The 20118-nt window shown below is 46.0% G+C and overlaps 1 protein-coding gene across 1 annotated transcript in view; it reads right to left on the bottom strand.

Annotated features, from left to right (window-relative positions):
- PITPNC1 (phosphatidylinositol transfer protein, cytoplasmic 1) overlaps positions 1 to 20118 on the bottom strand; it is a 395624-nt gene that overhangs the window by 61332 nt on the left and 314174 nt on the right. Inside the window, exon 7 of the mRNA XM_011999170.1 lies at positions 11670 to 11765. Within this exon, the coding sequence (XP_011854560.1) occupies positions 11670 to 11765 (96 nt within the window). The remainder of the gene's footprint in view (positions 1 to 11669; positions 11766 to 20118) is intronic.

The raw sequence follows: 20118 nt of genomic DNA, 5'->3' as shown, positions 1-20118 counted from the left end.
TTCTAGGGGTTATCTTTTGCACAGATCCCTTCACGAAAAGCCCAACTATTTCTCCGTTCCATGAATGTTTTACTTGGATGAGTTCTTCCCTCCCTGGTCTGTTCCTTTTGGGATACAGGGTGACAGGGTGATTTCTCCCAGGCTTCTTTCTTTTTTGAGACAAAGTCTCGCTCTGTTGTCCAGGCTGGAGTGCAGTGGCGCAATCTCAGCTCACTGCAACCTCCGCCTCCCGGATTCAAGCAATTCTCGTGCCTCAACCTCCCTAGTACCTAGGACTACAGGAGGTGCGTGCCGCCGTGCCCAGCTAATTTTTGTATCTTTAGTAGAGACAGGGTTTTGCCATGGTCTCGAACTCCTGACCTCAAGTGATCCGCCTGCCTTGGCATCCCAAAATACTGGGATTACAGGCGTGAGCCACTGCACTTGGCCCCCAGGGCCTCTTTCTATTGATTCAATGACCCCCAATGCCACAATCAGCAACTCCACTACTGGCAGAGACTTAGAATCTCTGGTTTCGATCTGGCATTTAGGAATTCATATGCTTTGATTTTGTTTGACCTACTTGGTCTGGCATTTCACTACCAAATTCAATTGGTAGGATTTGCAACTGCTGCTCTGAACACTGAGTGCTGGGGAACATCATTCATGCCAATTACTGCAGCAGTTTAAATGGTTTTTTTTCCCCCTTGAACAATTAAAAAAAATGAAAACTCTTTCTCTAGGATGAAGTTGGGCACTACCATTTTTTGTAGTAATCCCAGTAAAAATCGGGTTTGCTCCAAATGCTGAGGCAGCTTTGCATTATTAGGCCAAGAGAATAGCAGTGGCTTTTAAAATCAGCACTAGGCACTGTGCTTCAGCGAGACTTGGCGTCTCATCTTTCCTGGGTTTGGAAGGAATGAGGTCTGAGAAAGAAAACCTCATTGTTCCTTGGGAAGTAAGTTGCCAATTATTGGTCTGAAAATGGTGCAGCCAGGGTTGTTGAGGACTGGACTACTGTTTAATGCCTTTTTATTTCCAAATGTTACTATTCATTAATAAAATCTTATGGTTGTCAAGATGGCTGAGGACAATTTGTTCATGAAAGAGAGTAGCAGAGGAGGGAAAGATGTAGGGTAATGGATTTGAATGGTCCTAAGCCTCTGGGCACCCAGGAGCCTGCCCTCAACATCCCCACAAGAGAGTCCGCCCCTCTGGTGAGGTCACAAGTAGAGTCCCCTTGCATGGTTGCTCATGACCCCTGCTTTTTCTTTTTTCTTGGCCAATGGATTTTTTATTTTTGGTGACCCCTGCTTTGAAAGCTCCCTGCGACCTACAGAATAAAGTCCAAATTCATTGGCTTGGCACTCAAGGTTTTTCCCTTGTGCCTCACTGATCCTTGACTATGCACTGAGACTCCTTATTTTCAGCCATTCACTACACTGCCCATTCCATCTCACACATCTTCAGACTTGAGTTTGCTCCCATCCAAGTGTGAGTCAGGGGCAATTTAATGTAGCCACAGGGTATGGGCAATTTTGTTATATCTAGGAAAATTTCAACCCATATGTCCATTGACTCAACAGTTTCACTTTTAGATTTATTCTACAGAGACGTTAGAACAACTCCCAGAAGATATCTATGGATGTTTCTTGCAGTACCATAATAAGAATGGAAACACTCTAAATGTCCATCAAATGGAGAATGATGTACACATGGCACCACCGTACACTGGCTTATTATTATTATTACTACTATTATTATTATTTTGAGGTAGGGTCTTGCTCTGCTGCCTAGGATCTCGGCTCACTGCAGCAGCCTCTGACTCCCGGGCTCAAGTGATCCTCCTCCCTCAGCCTCCAGAGTAGCTGGGACTCCAGGCATGTACCATGCCCAGCTAATTTTTATATTTTTGTAGAGATGGGGTTTTGCCATGTTGCCTAGGCTGGTCTCGAACTTCTGAGCTCAAGTGATCTGCCCACCTTGGCCTCCCAGAGTGCTGGGATTACAGGCATGAGTCACTGAAACTGGCCTTCATTGGCATATTATCTGGCCACCTAAAACTCACCAGACGGGCGTGTACTGCACAGACAAATGGCAAGCTTATGTGATTAGTGAAATAATGCATGTTGCAAGATGGTGTGCATAGCGTGAGTTTAGTTTTATAAAATAATACTATTTATGCATTATGTTTAAGTATAAACACCAATTTTAACAACAGTCATGTCTCTTATGAGGGAACATAGGAGATTTGCTCTGTTTTGTGTTTGTATCACATCGGAATTTTTTTTTACAAGGATCATGTATTAATTTATGAGCAAAAAATAAACACAAATCTATTTTGTTTTTAAGGCCTAGTTCAGATTCCATCTCTCCTATAAAGTCTTCCCTGACCAGTCCCGGGAATCTTCTGGGGATGACTGTGTGTATGAGTTTGAGGAAAGTAAATCACACGTGACTGTGTGAATGTATTTCTCTTGCTGCCTCGCTCTGCACTATCACTTAGCATTTGTGTCATTATACCATATCCTCCCAACCAGATCATGAGTTTCTTTTTTTTTGAGACAGGGTCTGGCTCTGTCACCCGGGCTGGACTGCAATGGTGTGATCTCAGCTCACTGCAACCTTCGCCTCCCTGGTTCAAATGATTCTCCTGCCTCAGCCTCCGAGTAGCTGGGATTACAGGCATATGCCACCATACCAGGCTAATTTTTTGTTTTTTAGTAGAAATGGGTTTTCATTTTGTCTTGGCTGGTCTCGAACTCCTGAGTTCAGGCAATGTGCCTGCCTTGGACTCCCAAAGTGCTAGGATTACAGGTGTGAGCCACCGTGCCCAGCCTCTTTTTTTTTTTTTTTTAACAGAGTCTCACTCTGTCACCCAGGCTGGAGTACAGTGGCACCATCTTTGGTTCACTGCAAGCTTTGCCTGCTGGGTTCAAGTGATTCTCCTGCCTCAGCCTCCTGAGTAGCTGGGATTACAGGCGCCCGCCACCATACGTGGCTAATTTTTGTATCTTTATCCTGCTCATTTTTGTATTTTTAGTAGAGATGGAGTTTCACCATGTTGGCCAGGTTGGTCTCGAACTCCTGATCTCAAGTGATCTGCCTGCCTCGGCCTCCCAAAGTGCTGGGATTACAGATGTGAACCACTGTGCCTGGCCTTCTCTCTCAATTTCAAACAGCACTGGCATCATCCAGATCCTGGAAGGGGAGAGGGCTCAGGGCCCGCGATGAGGCAGCTGCTGGGGACCCTTCTCTTGCATCTTCTTTGCAGGCTTCCTCCCTCGCCCTCCAGTTTTAGAGACTCCCACCAGGGACTCCTTTGGCAGTAGGGGCTTCTCCCCACCCCTGTGATGTCATCAGTCCTCTTATTTTCCAAGAGGCATGCAGGCTGCAGTAAGTTGGAACCCACTGCAAAACAGCTGCGTTACTCTCAGAAAGAAACAGATGGACTTGAGGGAAAGGGGAAAAAAATGATAATAACAGTACAACAGAGTGAACTTAACAATGTACCCCGGCAAGAGGCAGCTGTGTTGAATCTGGCCATTAGAGGTAACGGAAAATCTTTACCACCCTCAAAGGCCAAGATGTAGACCAGAATGAAAATATTTTTAATTTGAGGGAGCCGAGTGATTTGGATGAAGCTCTTTGTACTGAAGGGTACAGCTAAATATGACAATATTTACTTAGTTGGTCTCTCTGTTCCCTTTCTGAGGGCCGGTCCTTAGCAAACAACATTTAATCTCTCACCCTTGACAGTTATTGGAAAAGCTAGATGTATCTCTTTTTGCTCCGTTCTCTCTCCCTTAAGGGAGAATTCAACAGATATTTAGATCTGTGGGGACCAATGAACTAGCTGCCAAGGAGTTCTTGGTCCAGGAAGGCTATGATCCAGGGACCTGGAGACTTAGTCACTCAACTTAAGGGGAAAGTTCGAAATCAAATTCTGTCTGAAAAACATTCAATTATGCCACGTCAGGGGCCCATGCTTCTAGGACAGCCTCATGTTCTTCTTTCTCCTTTGTTGCTACCTGAGTTCAAAAAATTGCAAATTTCCCCATTAAGTTACTATGCTGTATTTATCACTAGTAAGATGGCCTTTATACCCTCCAAAATACAGGGGATGAGAAATTGCTTCAACTGTTTAACAAGAAAATCAATTCAAAAGGCAGAAGACAGGACCTTTGAGGGCTTACATACTCTTGTTTTTGTACCCTCAATGCCTAGTATGTAGCTGGCACACAGTAGGTGCTTAGTAAATGCTAACTAAAGGAATTCATTAATGAGTCTTGATACCAATAGGCTGTACTGTTTCCTTTCCTTGGATTGGTCTATGTTGTCAGGATTTATTGATCTTGGCATACTTGACATTTTGGAACTGGATAATTCTCTGTTGTGGTGCATTTTGGATTCTTTTCTTTTTTCTTTTCTTTTTCTTTCCTTTTCTTTTGCTTTTTTTTTTTTTTTTTTTTTTTTAGACGGAGTTTCGCTCTTGTTGCCCAGGCTGGAGTACAATGGTGCGATCTCAGCTCACCGCAACCTCTGCCTCCCAGGTTCAAGCAATTCTCCTGCTTCAGCCTCCCTAGTAGCTGGAATTACAGGCATGTGCCACCACGCCCGGCTAATTTTGTATTTTTTGTAGAGACGGGGTTTCTCCATGTTGGTCAGGCTGGTCTCGAACTCCCGACCTTAGGTGATCCACCCGCCTCGGCCTCCCAAAGTGCCGGGATTACAGGCATGAGCCACTGCGCCCGGCTCTTCTTTCTTTTCTTTATTTTTTAGGGACAGAGTCTCGCTCTGTTTCCCAGTTTGGAGTGCAGTGGCATGATTATGGCTCACTGTAGCCGCAAACGTCTGGGCTCAAGTGATCCTCTCATCTCAGCTTCCTGAGTAGCTAGGACTATAGGCACAGGCTACCATGCCCAGCGAATTTATTTTTATTTTTTTTTGTAGAAATAGGGTCTTGCTGTGTGGCCCAGGCTGGTCTTGAAATCCTGGCCTCAAGTGATCCTCCCGCCTCAGCCTCCCCGAAAGTGCTGGGATTACAGGTGTGAGCCATTGCACTTGGCCCATTTTGGATGTTCAGCAGCCTCCCTCCCTGACCTCTACCCACTAGATTCATGACATGCCCTACCCAGTTTCGACAATCAAAAATGTCTCCAGATATTGCCAGATGCCCCTGGGGGACAAATTTGCCCATAGTTGAGAACCTCTGGGCTAGAGACTCCTTTGCTTTTCATTACATAGATCAACGAAGATTTTAAAAAGGAAGCACACACACACAAAACCCTCTACTTCTACTTCCTCGACTAGGAAAGACATTCCTTTTTCTTTCTCTTCCTTTGCCCTGGAGGTATGTCTGAAGATTGAGAAGCTGCACACACCCTACACATTTGTGTCTAGGGGAGACTGCTGCAGGTGGCAGCCCCCAGGAGGCCAACATAGATGCCATTTTCTTTGATCACTCCCCATCTCATGATGGAAGCCAGACCTCATGAACGACTGCAGTGAATGGAGGAGAAAGAGTACTGGACTTGAACTTGACGGCGAGCCAACATCAAAGGCCTCTGGGTTAGATCTCTCCCAGCATGGCTTTCAGAGATTCTCCAGCCTGGACCAGTCCTGCAGGCTAGAAGTTGAGGTTTGTTCTTGCACCCCAAAACTGCCAACTCAGCCTTGCGGGTATGGCTGCACTGCCTGTGGCCTCTGCAGGCACGCTCTGACTTATCGTGCAGAATTCCTCATTCCTCCACTGGGATCTTCACCTTGAAATCTTGGCAGAGCATCAAGGAGCTGGGATGAAAATCTTGGCAGTAGCAAGACGCTATGTATCAGCTGCATAACCAGTCCAACTTGCTCAGCTTTTGGCTTCACCCCTTTTCCTGCTTTGGTGTTGATGATGATCATTTTCCACGTGACACGGTGCAAACAGCTTTATGATGCTTATGGGCAGGCAGGGCCTCAGTGGTCTCTGTGACTAATGGAGGGCCTCTGCCTGAAAAAAATCACACTAATTTCCCCCTCCCCCACAATAGAGCACTGCCCTGCAGAGTCCATTAATGACGACGAGAACAAACTTGAAGCTAAGAGTTCTTTGAGAACTGAAGTTCAGGCCTTAATAGGAAACAGCAGCACTGCAAACATGAGAATAAGGAAAGCACTGAGCTGGGCTATCAGCTGATCCTGAATCCCCAAAGCATGCTTCTGAATCCCTGGCTAGTGGTGACGGCACGAGGGCCATCAGGCAGAGGGCACCCACTGGAAAATTCCAAGCTCTGGTCACCTTCATGAGAGAGGCAGTCTTGATTGTGTGGCTCGAAGGTTTCCAGGGAGAAATGGAAAAAGAAAGGAAAGTGCTTTCATCCCCTCCTTTGGCCTGGATGGCCACATGTGTGTGACAGTAGCTGGGTGGAGAGGAGCAACCCAGATAACCCTGGTCTGGATTCATCAGCATCAAAAAAATCCAGGAACAGATTCAGCCCATTGGCATCCGGCTTCCTCACATAAAGAACGTTTCTATTTAGGACGCTGACATCGTCAACTTACAAAGATGGATGGGAAGAAAAGGCCCATGAAGCTGGATGCCTCCGATTAAAAAAAAAAAAAGGAACTCTGATTCACAACTGCTTGCTTAATGGCAACGAATTCATTTTCTTTGATAGCGCTTGCTCTGAAATTGTCACTGCTGGAAGAAAAAAAGCAAAGTCCCTTGCCTTCACTCATTCATTCAGCAACCATTGAGTGAGTGCTTGCTAAGCACTGGTGCTGTAGCAGCGGCTGGGGAACAGCCAGCTCTTGTCTTTGCAGAGCTCATGCCATAGCGATGAGCTAGCACAATCTAGCATGATCTAGAAGCTATGGACCAGAACTTCGCTGCATCCAGACCAGCAGTGGTGGGGGAGCGACATGCCCAGGAAAACTCAGACAGGGGGAGTCCTGTGTGAGCTGAACTCTAAAGGAGGGCCAGTGAGGGGTTTTAAGCACAGAACAAGGTCAGATTTCATTTTAGAAGGAAACTCCTGCGGTGGGGTGGAGGGTGTTAATTATTTACAGTGTGCCAGTTAGACATTTCTGTCTGTTTGGAAATGGTTTGCCTTCTGAATCTGTTGTTCCTCTTACTCCCAGTCCCTGGCATGTTTACCGTAGACACAACCACCAAAACAGCCCAGGAAACTCACCCTTCTTCCTTCGGGTGGATTCAGACTGCAGTCTGTATTCTGGCCTGTTGAAGATGGTGGGGCTGGGGTCACAAGGGAGTCGCCCCTGGGGGAATGTTTTTTCTAAGATTTTATTGCAGGCTCCCAGTGGTACCTGTAGCCCTTTGTGATCTGGCTGCCAGGTCCATGAAGGAGGAATTCCACCTGTTACAGAGGCCAGCAGATCCCCTGGGAGGTCACACAATGGATGATGAGTGTGCAGGGCTCAGCCCTATGGGCCCCCTTCTCCCGCATCCATTCAGTAACCCTAAGACTCTAGGACAGGCCAGGGGTGGCCCTGAGCATCAAAGCTGAATCCAGAGTTCCATCCATCTTCAATCACCTCTTCCTGTAGAACAAAGTTTCCCAGCCTTGGCACTATGGACATTTGGAGCCAGATAATTCTTTCTTTTTTTTTTTTGAGACGGGGTCTCGCACTGTCGCCTGGGCTGGAGTGCAGTGGTGCAATCTTGGCCTCCCAAGTTCAAGTGATTCTCCTGCCTCAGCCTCCAGAGTAGCTGGGATTACAGGCACCTACCACCATGCCCAGCTAATTTTTTGTATTTTTAGTAGAAACGAGGTTTCACCATGTTGGCCAGGCTGGTCTTGAACTCCTGACCTTGTGATTTGTCCGCCTCAGCCTCCCAAAGTGCTGAGATTACAGGTGTGAGCCACCGCATCCGGCTGGATTCCGATAATTCTTTGTTGTGAGGGGCTGTCTGTGCTGTAGAGGATTTTAGCAGCATCCCTGGCCTCTACACTCTAGATACCAGTAGCCCTCCTATGTTTTGACAACTGAGAATGTCTACAGGCATTGCCAAGCATCCTCATGAGGCAATAATCGCCCCCAGTGGAGAACTGTTCTAGTGGACAGTTTTCCATTCTCTTCCTACTCGATCTCTTGGCAGCATTCAGCACCTCTGGTCACTCTCTTCCTCTTGAAACTTACATTCCTTGGTGCATTTCCCTTGTTTTCGTCCTAACTTTCTGACCAATTCTTTTAGATGCCTGATTCTTTTAGATTCGACCTGATCGCCAGCTGCTGCCATCCTTGAAGGCTCGGACTTGAACCCCTTTCCCATTTATACTTCATGCTTTCTTCCTCTCATCCATCCCCAGGATTTTTAAATCTCCTGTTCGCCAAATACTCTCGAGTTTGTCTCCAGCCCAGATCTCTCGCCTAAGCTCCAGACTCATTTCTGTTTGTGTTAGCTGCCTCACTGACATCACAAAATCCACGCATCTTTCTCCAACGTACACCTCTCATCTTCCCATTTCAGTAAGCAGCACCCCCATCTATCAGTCGCTCAAGCCAGAATCCTTAAGGCCATCCCAACTCCTCCTTCAACCTCATCCCCACATCCAATCCATAAGCAATCCCTGCCAATTCATCCTCATCTTCAAAACATACATCAAAACCATCTGCTCCTCTCCATCTCTGCCGCCAGCCCTCTAGCGCAAGCCACGATAGCACCTAAGTAACTGACAACATAAATAATGATAGTGACCTTGGTGGTCTCCTGACTCTGCTCTTCTCTAGTCCATTCTCCATCCAGAACAATCTTTTAAAAGTATAATTTAGATCCTATGACGCCTCAACTTCATTTATTTATTTATTTATTTGTTTATGTATTTATTTTTTTGAGACCGAGTCTCTGTTGCCCAGGCTGGATTGCAGTGGTGTGATCTCGGCTCACTGTAACCTCTGCCTCCTGGGTTCCCGAGTAGCTGGGACTTCAAGCGATTCTCCTGCCTCAGTCTTCCGAGTAGCTGGGACTACAGGCGCATGCCACCAAGCCCGGGCAATTTTTGTATTTTTAGTAGAGTTGGGGTTTCATTCTGCTGGTCAGGCTGGTCTCAAACTCCTGACCTCAGGTGATCTGCCTGCCTTGGCCTCCTAAAATGCTGGGATTACAGGCGTGAGCCACTGCGCCCGGCTTGAACTGTCATTTTTTCCATAGCATATCTCCTGATCCTATCCTCTTAAATGCAGTTTCCTCATCACAGTCTCTCCCTGTACCTGCCTTCCTGCACTTGTGACTCTGAACTCCATATGTATCTGTGTGACTATTTCTCTACTCTTCACCAAATACTCTCTGCATGGTATTTGCTAGATTAGAAGTGTCCTGAGGGGAGGGACCCTAGGTATCTCTTTGGCTCATTGCTGCTGTGTCTTTTTTTTTTTTGAGACAGTTTCTCACTCTGTTGCGATCTCAGCTCGTCAAAGCCTCCGCTTCCTGGGTTCAAGCGATTCTCGTGCGTCAGCCTCCCGAGTAGCTGACCACCCTGCCAGCTAATTTTTGTATTTTTAGTAGAGTTTTCGCCATGTTGACCAGGCTGGTCTCAAACTCCTAAACTCAAGTGATCCCCCTGCCTTGGCCTCCCAAAGTGCTGGGATTACAGGTGTTAGCCGCCACGCCCAGACATCCTCATCTTAACATTGTACGTGACACTCAGTGAGGGCTCCATAAATATTTACTGGATGAATAATTACTGGACTATTTACCACTCATCTTGGCCAAACTGCATCCAGGGAAGAATACTTTAGGACCCAGGGAAAGAGGTATGGACGTGCCCATGAGCGACTCTGTGAAGCATGAGGGAAAAGCTCCTCGAATGTCTATGTGAATGAAAGGAAGCTTTCTAGTGGAGGTTCTTTGGGGGCACAGAGCACAGGGAAATGAGTCAGGCACGTTGACTAGAAATGAGACTTGATTTCTTCATTAATATTCTATATTTGTATCAAGACTTCCTACTGAATCAGGAGGGAACTCCCTGAAGTCCAGGCAGAGCCACGCCAAAGCACACTGGGAGGAAAAGCTGAAATTAGTTCAGAGTTTTCTGGCGCCCCTGCTTTCCTGGAAGGCCCCAAAGAGGCCGGGAGGTCCAGGTAGGACAGCAGCCCAGGGGGGCCCGAGGCGTCACAGGAGTGCTTTGCACAATGCTCTGGACATCATCAGACTCCATTAAGCACTGGCGGACTTGACATGAAACTACAGGATTTCCACGGAGTGAGACAAGGGGAAGGTCAATGGTGCCCTGTTTATTTCCCTCTTCAGCGGTTCCACAGTTACGCAGAGAGCATTTAACTTTGTTTATCCTAAAATGCATAGGTGTGGTTGGCCGCAGAGCACAATGAAAGTTGATGATGTTAAAACGCTCACCCTTTGGGTGGAGATGAGCAACACAGAGTGATCCATATCAGCCTCTCCCCATCCCTTTCAGGGATAGCAGCTGAAGACACGTGCCTGCAATTAAGCAGCCAAGCATTTGCTAAGATCAGGTAAGACTTTCATACCGAAACGAATGCCAAAATGTGGAGGCAAAAGAAATCCGAACCACGCTGGGAGCCTGGTTTATTTGTGTAACGACAGAATTCATTTTGAACAAGTTTATTTTATTGTGTCTCCCATCAGCCTTAATGACTCTGGGAGAAGAGTTTCAAGGTCCACATGTTACGGTTCGAGGACGAGTCTGGGGCCCTGATTCCAAACATATTGGGATTGGTGGCATGTCACTAACCAACAAAAATAGCCCTGCATCTGCTGTCATTGCAGGGCTAGGATGTTATATACAAGTGGGTCACCCAAGTTCCATCAGCAGCCATTAATAAAATACTAATGGGATATAAATGGTGACTCGCACAAACCATATAGCAGGAAGGTAGAACTAAGGCAAAGGATGGATCCTGGTAGGTTGAAAACCAGAGAGAAAGAAGTTCTCTGAAATTTATTCTCAGCCAAGAACAAAGGAGATGCCCTCACTAAGGTGCTTGCTGTTTTGAGAGAAAGGAGCTGTGCTGGAATGAGCTATCAAAGTTTTCAAGGATTGATTCAGATACAGATAAAACACAGGTGGCTCATGCCTGTAATCCCAGCCCTTTGGGAGGCCGAGGTGGGGGGATCATTTGAGGTCAGAAGTTGGAGACCAACCTCGCCAAAAGGGTGAAACCCCATCTCTACTAAAAATACAAAAATTAGCCAGGTATGGTAGCGGGCGCCTGTAATCCCAGATACTCAGGAGACCCAGGCAGAAGAATTGTTTGAACCTGGGAGGCAGACATCACAGTGAGATCACACCACCGCACTCCAGCCTGGGCGAGACTCTATCTCCAACAAAAAAAAAAAAAAAAAAAAAAAAGCATGAGATTGGGGAGACTGCCTGTTGTGTTTCAGGGAGGCCAGTGTGTTGGATGGCCCAGCCCTACGGATACTGACGTTGCCAAAAAATGACGGCAGAGTTGGGAGACAGGAAAACTAAGTGGAAATTGAGTAACGGCCAGGGCCAATGATGGTCCCTGAAGAGTTAGGGACTTAATTTTGAGACTCGCAAAAAGAACCAGAAAGACATGAAAACAAATTGAATCCACACAACGAGAGATGGCACCCTCCCAAGTTAGGAGGCACTTAAGAAATAGTTGCAGAATGAATGAATGAATGAATGAATGAATGAATGAATGAATCTCTTCCACATCTCATCCCAAATGTCGTTTACCTCAGATTCTTTGTAGTAGCGCTCTGGAATTTCATCGCAGGCGATATCAATAAAGCAAACTTCTCTCTCCAGGTCTTTGGCTTCATTGTCGAAAATCTGAAAAAGCAGAGCAACATATCAAAGGTTAGTGATAGCAGGTGTTACCCTCCAAAGTGCCTGAGGCAGAGTAACCCCCACACAGAGCATCTTCACACGTCCCAGTGCCCCCGGCTAGTGCTTTCACCAGCCTCAGAATGCGCAAGAATCATAGAAAGCTTTGATTCATGGCTTCGGTTTTGTCACATCAGAGGCAGGTGTAGCATCAATCACTGCTTGGTGAGAGGTAGAAGAAAAACTGGGCTGTTTTTAGAAGTTCAAGAGTGAGGAAATGAATCTCTTCCAAAAAAATCTCTTCCCAAACTGAAGTCTGCTGATTTTTGGCAGTTCACCTGAACAGGAGGAGTAAAGAGGTTGGAAAGGGTCTGGCTAAATTTGTGTCAAAAAGGGATATAGGCCAAGAGTTAGAAAGAGTATATTTTTTAAAATTAAAATGATATATATATACGTTAAAAATATATGTTATATATTTTTATATATATTTAGTTTCACAAATAATACATGCTCATTGTAGAAAATATAGATAAGCAAAAAAAAAAAAGAAAATAAACCACAATCTCATTACCCAGGGGAAACATAGCTGATTTTTCTTGATCATTTAAGAGCACAATTTCCCTTGCACATATAAAGGTAACAAGGTAAAGCTTGGCAAGACACTGAAATAGTTTCCTGCCAATCTGACCTAGGTCCCACTGGCCCAGAATGCATATCACTTGCAAATCATAATAATAATAATAATAATAATAATAATAACAACAACAACACAGCCGCGATATGTAGATATAAATGTTGGCCTGGGCACGGTGGTTCACGCCTGTAATCCCAAAGCTTTGGGAGGCCGAGGCGGGCGGATCACTTGAGGTCAGGAGTTTGAGACCAACTTGGCCAACATGGTGAAACCTTGTCTCTACCAAAAATACAAAAATTAGCCGGGCATAGTGGTGCATGCCTGTAATCCCAGCTACTTGGGAGGCTGAGGCAGGAAAATCACTTGAACCCGGGAGGCAGAGGTTGCAGTGAGCTGAGATTGTGTCATTGCACTCCAGCCTGGGCAACAGAGTGAGACTGTCTCAAAAAAAGAAAAAAAAAAAAATTAAGTTCTTCTAGTTCTTCTCATTGTCATCTTTCTGGTCTAAAGGGATCATCATCCTTCTGCAGGATGACAAACAGCTTTCTTTTTTTGAGACAGAGTCTCAAGGCTGGAGTGCAGTGGTGGGATCTCGGCTCACTGCAACCTCCACCTCCTGGGTTCAAGCGATTCTTCTGACCCAGACTCCTGAGTAGCTGGGACGACAGGTGCCCATCACCAAGCCCGGCCAATTTTTGTATTTTTAGTAGAGACGAGGTTTCACCATCTTGGCCAGGCTAGTCTCGAACTCCTGACCTCAAGTGATCCATCCACCTTGGCCTCCCAAAGTGCTGGGATTACAGGCGTGAGCCACCATGCCCGGCCAACAGATTTAAGTTTGGACAACCACTTCATTCTTAGAGGAAGTCTTAACTGTAACCGCATCTCACTGTTTAGCTCATTCCTGGAGGGAATCTCCAGTTAACACTAATTACATCTGACTCTTCAGGAGAGAATGAAGTATTTTGGAAGAACAGGGTGGTTGATACCCAAGAACACTGTCCTAACCCAAATTTGGTGCCTATTCATGACACAGTCTCCCACAAGAGGGCATCTGAAGGGTTCTGTATAGGCTCAACTTGTCTTGGTTGGATTCTCAAGTTACTTGAAATGATCAGTCCTTTCTAAATGCTTTCTGAATAATATTTGTGTTGAAATTATCCTCCAAGTCTGCTGGTGGTTCTTCTCTTCTTGCCTATTCTCTTCTAAATATTTGGAGACTAGACTCTTCAGATTTGTCCAAGGAGATTAACTCCCCAGTCTGACCCGAGGTGGCCACTGACTTCTCCTTCAAGTCAGAGAAAGACTGGTTCTTGAGTGAACTCTGATTCTTTCCACGGCTACTTGAAGTCAAGTGCCTCAGGACACTCCTAAAGCATTTGGGAGGGACAAGTGGACTGCCTCGAAATGAAACAGACAGTGGAGAAACAAGTTCAAGTTCAAGTGGAGAAATAAGTTGTGAAATAAAATACTGGGTCTCACACTGTTTGCAAGAGCCAGTCCCCCTGCTCCTTCTTTCTTTTTGCAAATCTCTTTTAAGTGTGAGCTAAGAGAGACAAGTGCCTCGTTAAGAAGACACACAGAGGCCGGGCACGATGGCTCACACCTGTAAGCCCAGCACTTCAGGAGGCTGAAGCAGGGGTGGGGGTGGGGGAATCACTTGAGGTTGGGAGTTCAACACCAGCCTGGCCAACATGATGAGATGGTGAAACCCCATCCCTACTAAAAATAAAAAAAATTAGCCAGGCGTATGTCATGCGCCTGTAATCCCAGCTACTTGGGAGCCTGAGGCAGAAGAATCCCTTGAACCTGGGAGGTGGACATTGCAGTGAGTGGAGATTGCGCCACTGCACTCCAGCCTGGTTGACAGAGTGAGACTCTGTCTCAAAAACAACAACAACAAAAACCACACACACACACACACAGAATACCCCAGAGGGAAATGAGCTTCCAGAGAGTAAATTACAAAAGTAATTAAAAAGGTTTGACATTTATTGGTAGTAAAATCTATAGGACTCAAAGAAAGGGAACTAAGCAGGGATGAAGGGGGGCATGATAGGTTGTGTAGCTTTCCCTGATTTAATTCAAACATTTTATTGATCCCCCATTGCACCCATTGCAGTTTCACAGTATTGCCTCAGTTCCAAAGTCGCCCTTATGCCTCTGCTCTGAGATCACGGACTGGACCCTGTAAGCATTTCTCCTTTACAGTGAGCCTCATCAGTAGGGGGCCCTGGAAGGCAACTGCAAGAGGAAGGGGATTTCTCCTTCAGATCTGGATGTTGCTGGGCTGCAGAGTCTGTCTGTGGGGACTTTCAGTCAGGCTCTGCCCCAGCTGCATGCCTAGAGTGCACGGTTGCTCAGTGACCTTGCAGCCCTAGCCTGGGTCCAGTAACCACTTCACGGTGGCCCTCCTGCTGCAGGCACTGCATGCTGCAGGCCTTGCACTGGCAGCGTGCCTGACTCTCTCTTCACACACACACCTGTCCAGCAACCTCCTCAGGCCTGCACCCCAGAGGGCGCTCTGCTCCTCAATCACTGTGAACCAGCCCTGGCTCAGGTCAACCTCGTGAACTTCCCCGCCATCCTGTGGGCTACAACCACACCTTCTCCAATGAAGTCTGAACCCCAGCCATGCAGAGGGGCCCCTTCCAACTTTCTCCTTCCTGGGTATTCTCTCTCAGCCTTAGGGTACCCTGTGGAGTTCCCTTTACATCCTTATAGTTGCTCCTATCAGAGATCAATAATTCCTTCTATTACATTTCTCCTATTCAAATTACTGTGTGGTTTCTGTCTCCTGATTGGGCCCTGACTGATATACCCACTGCATACAAAGTGCTGCCCTGGGCTTGAGGGACTACAAAGATAGCCCTTGAGAGGTTATCATCTAGTAGGAGAGACAGACTGGGGAGCTATTACCAAAAATACAAGGCAGAATAGAGTATGTGCTGCAAAAGAAAGAAAAGAATAGGCTGTCAGCTGGGTGCAGTGGCTCACACCTGTAATCTCAGCACTTAGGGAGGCCAAGGCAGGTAGATTGCTTGAGGTCAGGAGTTTGAGACCAGCCTGGTCAACATGGTGAAACCCCAGCCGGGCATGGTGGCACATGCCTGTGAACCCCGCTACTCGGGAGGCTGAGGCACGAGAATCGCCTGAACTCGGGAGGCAGAGGTTGCAGTGGGCCGAGATTGTGCCACTGCACTCCAGCCTGGGCAACACAGTGAGACTCCATCTCACTGTGGAGTGTCACCACACTAATGTTTGTATTTTTAGTAGAGATGGGGTTTTACCATGTTGGCCAGGCTGGTCTAGAACTCTTGACCTCAGGTGATCCACCCACCTCGGCCTCCCAAAGTGCTGGGATTACAGGTGAGTTTCAATTTCTAATAAATAATGAATCTCCCAGTGATTAGAGATTAAGAGATGCTCATAGGCACTCAATAATTGCCTGGTGAACTAATGGAAGACATTAGCTTCTACCTTCCAAAGAGGACTCTATGGCAGGAATATTGCTTACTCACTGATCTTAGTTTTTTTTTTTTTTTTTCTACGAGTCTGAGATCCTATTTCCTTGGCTATAAGCACCTTAATTTCCCACAATTGCCGCCATAGGGCTCAGCGCAGGGTGACAACCTACTATGGGCTGATGGGTCCTACATTGGCAATCAGGAGAACTGAGTTTAAATTCAGTTATCTGGCCGGGCATGGTGGGCTCACACCTGTAATCCCAGTACTTTGAGAGGCCAGGTGGGCAGATCACCTGAGGTCAGGAGTTCAAGACCAGCCTGGCCAACATGGTGAAACTCCATCTCTACGAAAAATGGGTTTCAGGGATTCTGGGAAATATCCTGGAATCTGGGAAGGTGTATTTTTCTGGAAAGAGAGTTTGACCACTTTCATCTGATCATCAAAGAGATCTGTGGCCCTAAGGAGACTGAGATCAAGTGACCTAGGTGATCATTAACATTCCTTCCAGTTAAAAAGCCTGTGGTGTTAAGAGTGGCCTCTGCGTCCTATTAGTCTCCTCCATCTTGCTCCTTGGCTTGTTCCTTCTCTGTCCTATCATCCCATAGTCAGCCAACGTGGGTGGTACTCAGAGGGGCTGCCACGGAGCAGTGGGAAGTGGCAACAGTCCTGATGTGGTATAATCAGAGAGCATGGATAAGGTAAAACGGTCTCATCTTCACATTCAGTTCAGGGCAGGAGCCAGGATTAAGCCAACACCGTTAAAAACAAGCAGAGGCTTCACCGGGCCCTAAAGGAAAAGACTCAGTCACAGCAATGATTCATTTGGGCTCCCCAATGGTGGCAGGTGCAACTGCCAGAGCTCTGGTCCAACTCCCGGCTCTTGGAGGTGGAGGAAGAGATCTGCTGAGGTTGCGTTAGGATGCGAATGCCTTTTGTTGTTGCACCAAGTCAAAGCTTTACAGGCATGTACCTGACACTGGAGTGTTGTGACCTTCATGGTCTCGTTTGCCCTTGGGCTGAACTTGTCTCCTGAGATGGGACCTGGGTGTGGCAGGTCACGAAGGTACTTTTCCTATATCACCTATAATAATGTTCCCCTCTTTGGCTATTTATCAGAGACAGGGAGAAGGAAAAGTGTTTATCCTCTTTCCCTTCTACTGTCTACCCACAAATCATCTGCAGTGGGTTTGTGTGTCAATCTGGTTGACTCTCCTGGCCACCCCCGCCATACACACACTAGAGAGTGAATGCTCAGTAGGAAACATTCCTTTAAATATGAACCTAGAAATGCTACATGGGGAAGGCAAATCTGAATAATTACCATCTTATAGATTCCCAAATTAAAAGGGAGTAATTTTCTCTGTTTTGTGAAGTATTAAGAATAATAAGTATCAAGTGTCTTGCACATCTTCATATACTTTGACCTAGTAAGCTTACGTTTTGAGAATTTATCTTAAGAAAAGAATGTTGGTGGCCAGGCATGGTGGCTCACACCTGTAATCCCAGCACTTTTGGGAGGCCAAGGCAGGTGGATCAGTTGAGGTCAGGAGTTTTGAGACCAGCCTGGGCAACATGGCAAAACCCAGTCTCTACTAAAAAATACAAAAATTAGCTGGGCATATTGATGGGCGCCTGTAGTCCAGCTACTCAAGAGCTGACACAAGAGAATCGCTTAAACCCAGGCAGAGGTTGCAGTGAGCCAAGATGGCACGAGAGTGAGACTCTGTATAAAATAATAATAATAAAAACCAGAAAGAAAGAAAAGAATCTTGGCAAGGCACAGTGGCTCACACCTGTAATCCCAGAACTTTGTGAAGCTAAGATGGGAGGATGGCTTGAGCCCAGGAGTTTGAGATCAACCTAGACAACATAGTGACACCTTGTCTCTACAAATAATTTAAAAATTAGCTGGGTGTGGCGGCATGGATCTGTGGTCTCAGCTACTCAGGAGGCTGAGGTGGGAGGATTGCTTGAGCCTAGGCAGTGGAGGCTGCAAGGAGCCATGATTGTGCCATTGCATTCCAGCCCGGGTGACAGAGGAAAAAAAAAAAAAAGAAGAAAGAAAGAAAGAAGAAGAAAAAAAGAAAATAATCTTAAAGGAAAAGACTTATGCACAAAGATTTTTATTGCAATATTATTATAATGTCAAGACAAAAAAGATTGAAAAAAGAAGAAAACAGCTTAAATATCCTACTATAGGAGAATTGCCAAAGAAATTAAGGTAAATCCATTTCATGAACTAGTACGTGCTGTGTGGTCATAATAGAGAAGGGAGAGGTACACTGGTAAGTATGGAATGTGTCTTATCAGCCTAGATTTCTCTTTGAACAGAGGTGTTTTTCTAAAATTTGTAATTGCTCTTGCTTCATTTCTAGATTTGTTTCTAGATTTTGTGATTTCTCTTGATACAATCCATCACGATCACTATGTAGGGTGGCTTTTCATAAATCCACAATTTTGGGAATCATGAATTCTGCAGCTCTTTTCTCTACAACAGAAACTTTGACGGTTTAAGATCCAAGCTTAGATGAAAAATGTCTGTACTTTCTGCACAATTTTTCTGTATACCTAAACTGCTCTAGAAAATAAAATCTAGGGTGGGTGTGGTGACTCATGCCTGTAATCCCAGCACTTTGGGAGGCCAAGGCAGGTGGATCACCTGAGGTCAGGAGTTTGAGACCAGCCTGGTCAACATGATGAAACCCCGTCTCTACAAAAATACAAAAATTAGCTGGGCGTGGTGGCGCATGCCTGTAGTCCCAGCTGCTCGAGAGGCTGAGTGAGGTAGGAGTATCGTTTGAACCCGGGAGGTGGAGGTTGCAGTGAGCCGAGATCACGCCACTGTACTACAGCAGGGCGACAGAGTGAGACTCCATCTCAGAAGAAAAAAAAAGAAAAGAAAATCTATTATCCTCTAAAAATTGAGGGGCTGGGCAGGCGGGGAGGGGGAAGGTGCAAGCCTAATAGCTGTGTAGATTTTTATCTTCCTGCCATCTGTACAAGCTACTGAGGATACAAGGTAGAGGTGGCTGATTAGGAGGGATTTTGAGAAAAGTCTACCAGTCATCTTGTTTTATGCTTCAGATACGATTAAAGAGACAGAGAAACCTAGCCAAACCATGTTCCTCTCTACTATAACTTTATTTTTTGGCTTTTGGGAGCTCGCTGGGGGAAGTAATTCAGGAAGACATGCCAACAAAGTACAGGTTCAGCCAGCAGGAACGCCGGAAACAGAATTCATGTTTTAACAATGCTGTCCTACTCATACTCTGCATTGGCAAAGTGGCTACTGGTTTGGTGGAGGGAGGGGATACTAGTTGCTAGTTAATACTTTAAGCATACGGGTCTAACGTTGGTTCATGGTTTATTATTATTATTATTATTATTATTATGTTAAGATGGAGTCTTGCTCTGTCACCCAGGCTGGAATGCATTGGCATGACTGCAACCTCTGCCTCCTGGGTTCAAGTGATTCTCCTGCCTCAGCCTCCCAAGTAGCTGGGACTACAGGCATGCGCTACCATGCCTGGCTAATTTTTGTATTTTTAGTAGAGATGGGGTTTCACCATGTTGGCCTGGTCTCAAACTTCTGACCTCAGGTGATCCAACCGCCTCGGCCTCCCAAAGTGCTGGAATTAACTGCACCTGGCCAGTTCATGGTTTATTGATTATTATCTAATAGCAGCATATTCAGTTGGGGAGAGCCTGAAAAGAACTAATGGCTGTTAAAAAAAAACAAAAAAAAGTCCAGGTTACCAATGATGAAAACCATCTCTACTGGTCATCTCACTGAGAACATTATCCCAGCTACACAATTCAGTTGTGACTGTTTCATAAATATATACATGACTATTTATGAATATATATATGAATATACAATCCAACCCAAGAGTATTTCAACTTATCTTCCACATGGTCATTAAGATAGGAATAAAAACCATACTCTTCATGGGTCTATTCAAAACCATTTTCTTTTCTTTTTTTAAGTATTAAGTTGGTGCAAAAGTAATCATGGTTTTTGCAAATAGATACAGGGTCTTGCTACATTGCCCAGGTGCATCACAAACTTCTGAGCTAAAGTGATCCTCCTGGCCGGGCCCGGTGGCTCACGCCTGTAATCCCAGCCCTTTGGGAGGCCGAGGTGGGCAGATTACAAGGTCAGGAGATCGAGACCACGGTGAAACCCCATCTCTAAAAATACAAAAAATTAGCCGGGCACGGTGGCGGGCGCCTGTAGTCCCAGCTACTCAGGAGGCT

This window comes from Mandrillus leucophaeus, unplaced genomic scaffold, assembly GCF_000951045.1.
Source record: "Mandrillus leucophaeus isolate KB7577 unplaced genomic scaffold, Mleu.le_1.0 Scaffold585, whole genome shotgun sequence".
In the NCBI taxonomy this organism is placed as follows: domain Eukaryota; kingdom Metazoa; phylum Chordata; class Mammalia; order Primates; family Cercopithecidae; genus Mandrillus; species Mandrillus leucophaeus.
The sequence above is the reverse complement of the archived record's forward strand: the minus strand, read 5'-3'. Positions and strand labels throughout refer to the sequence as shown.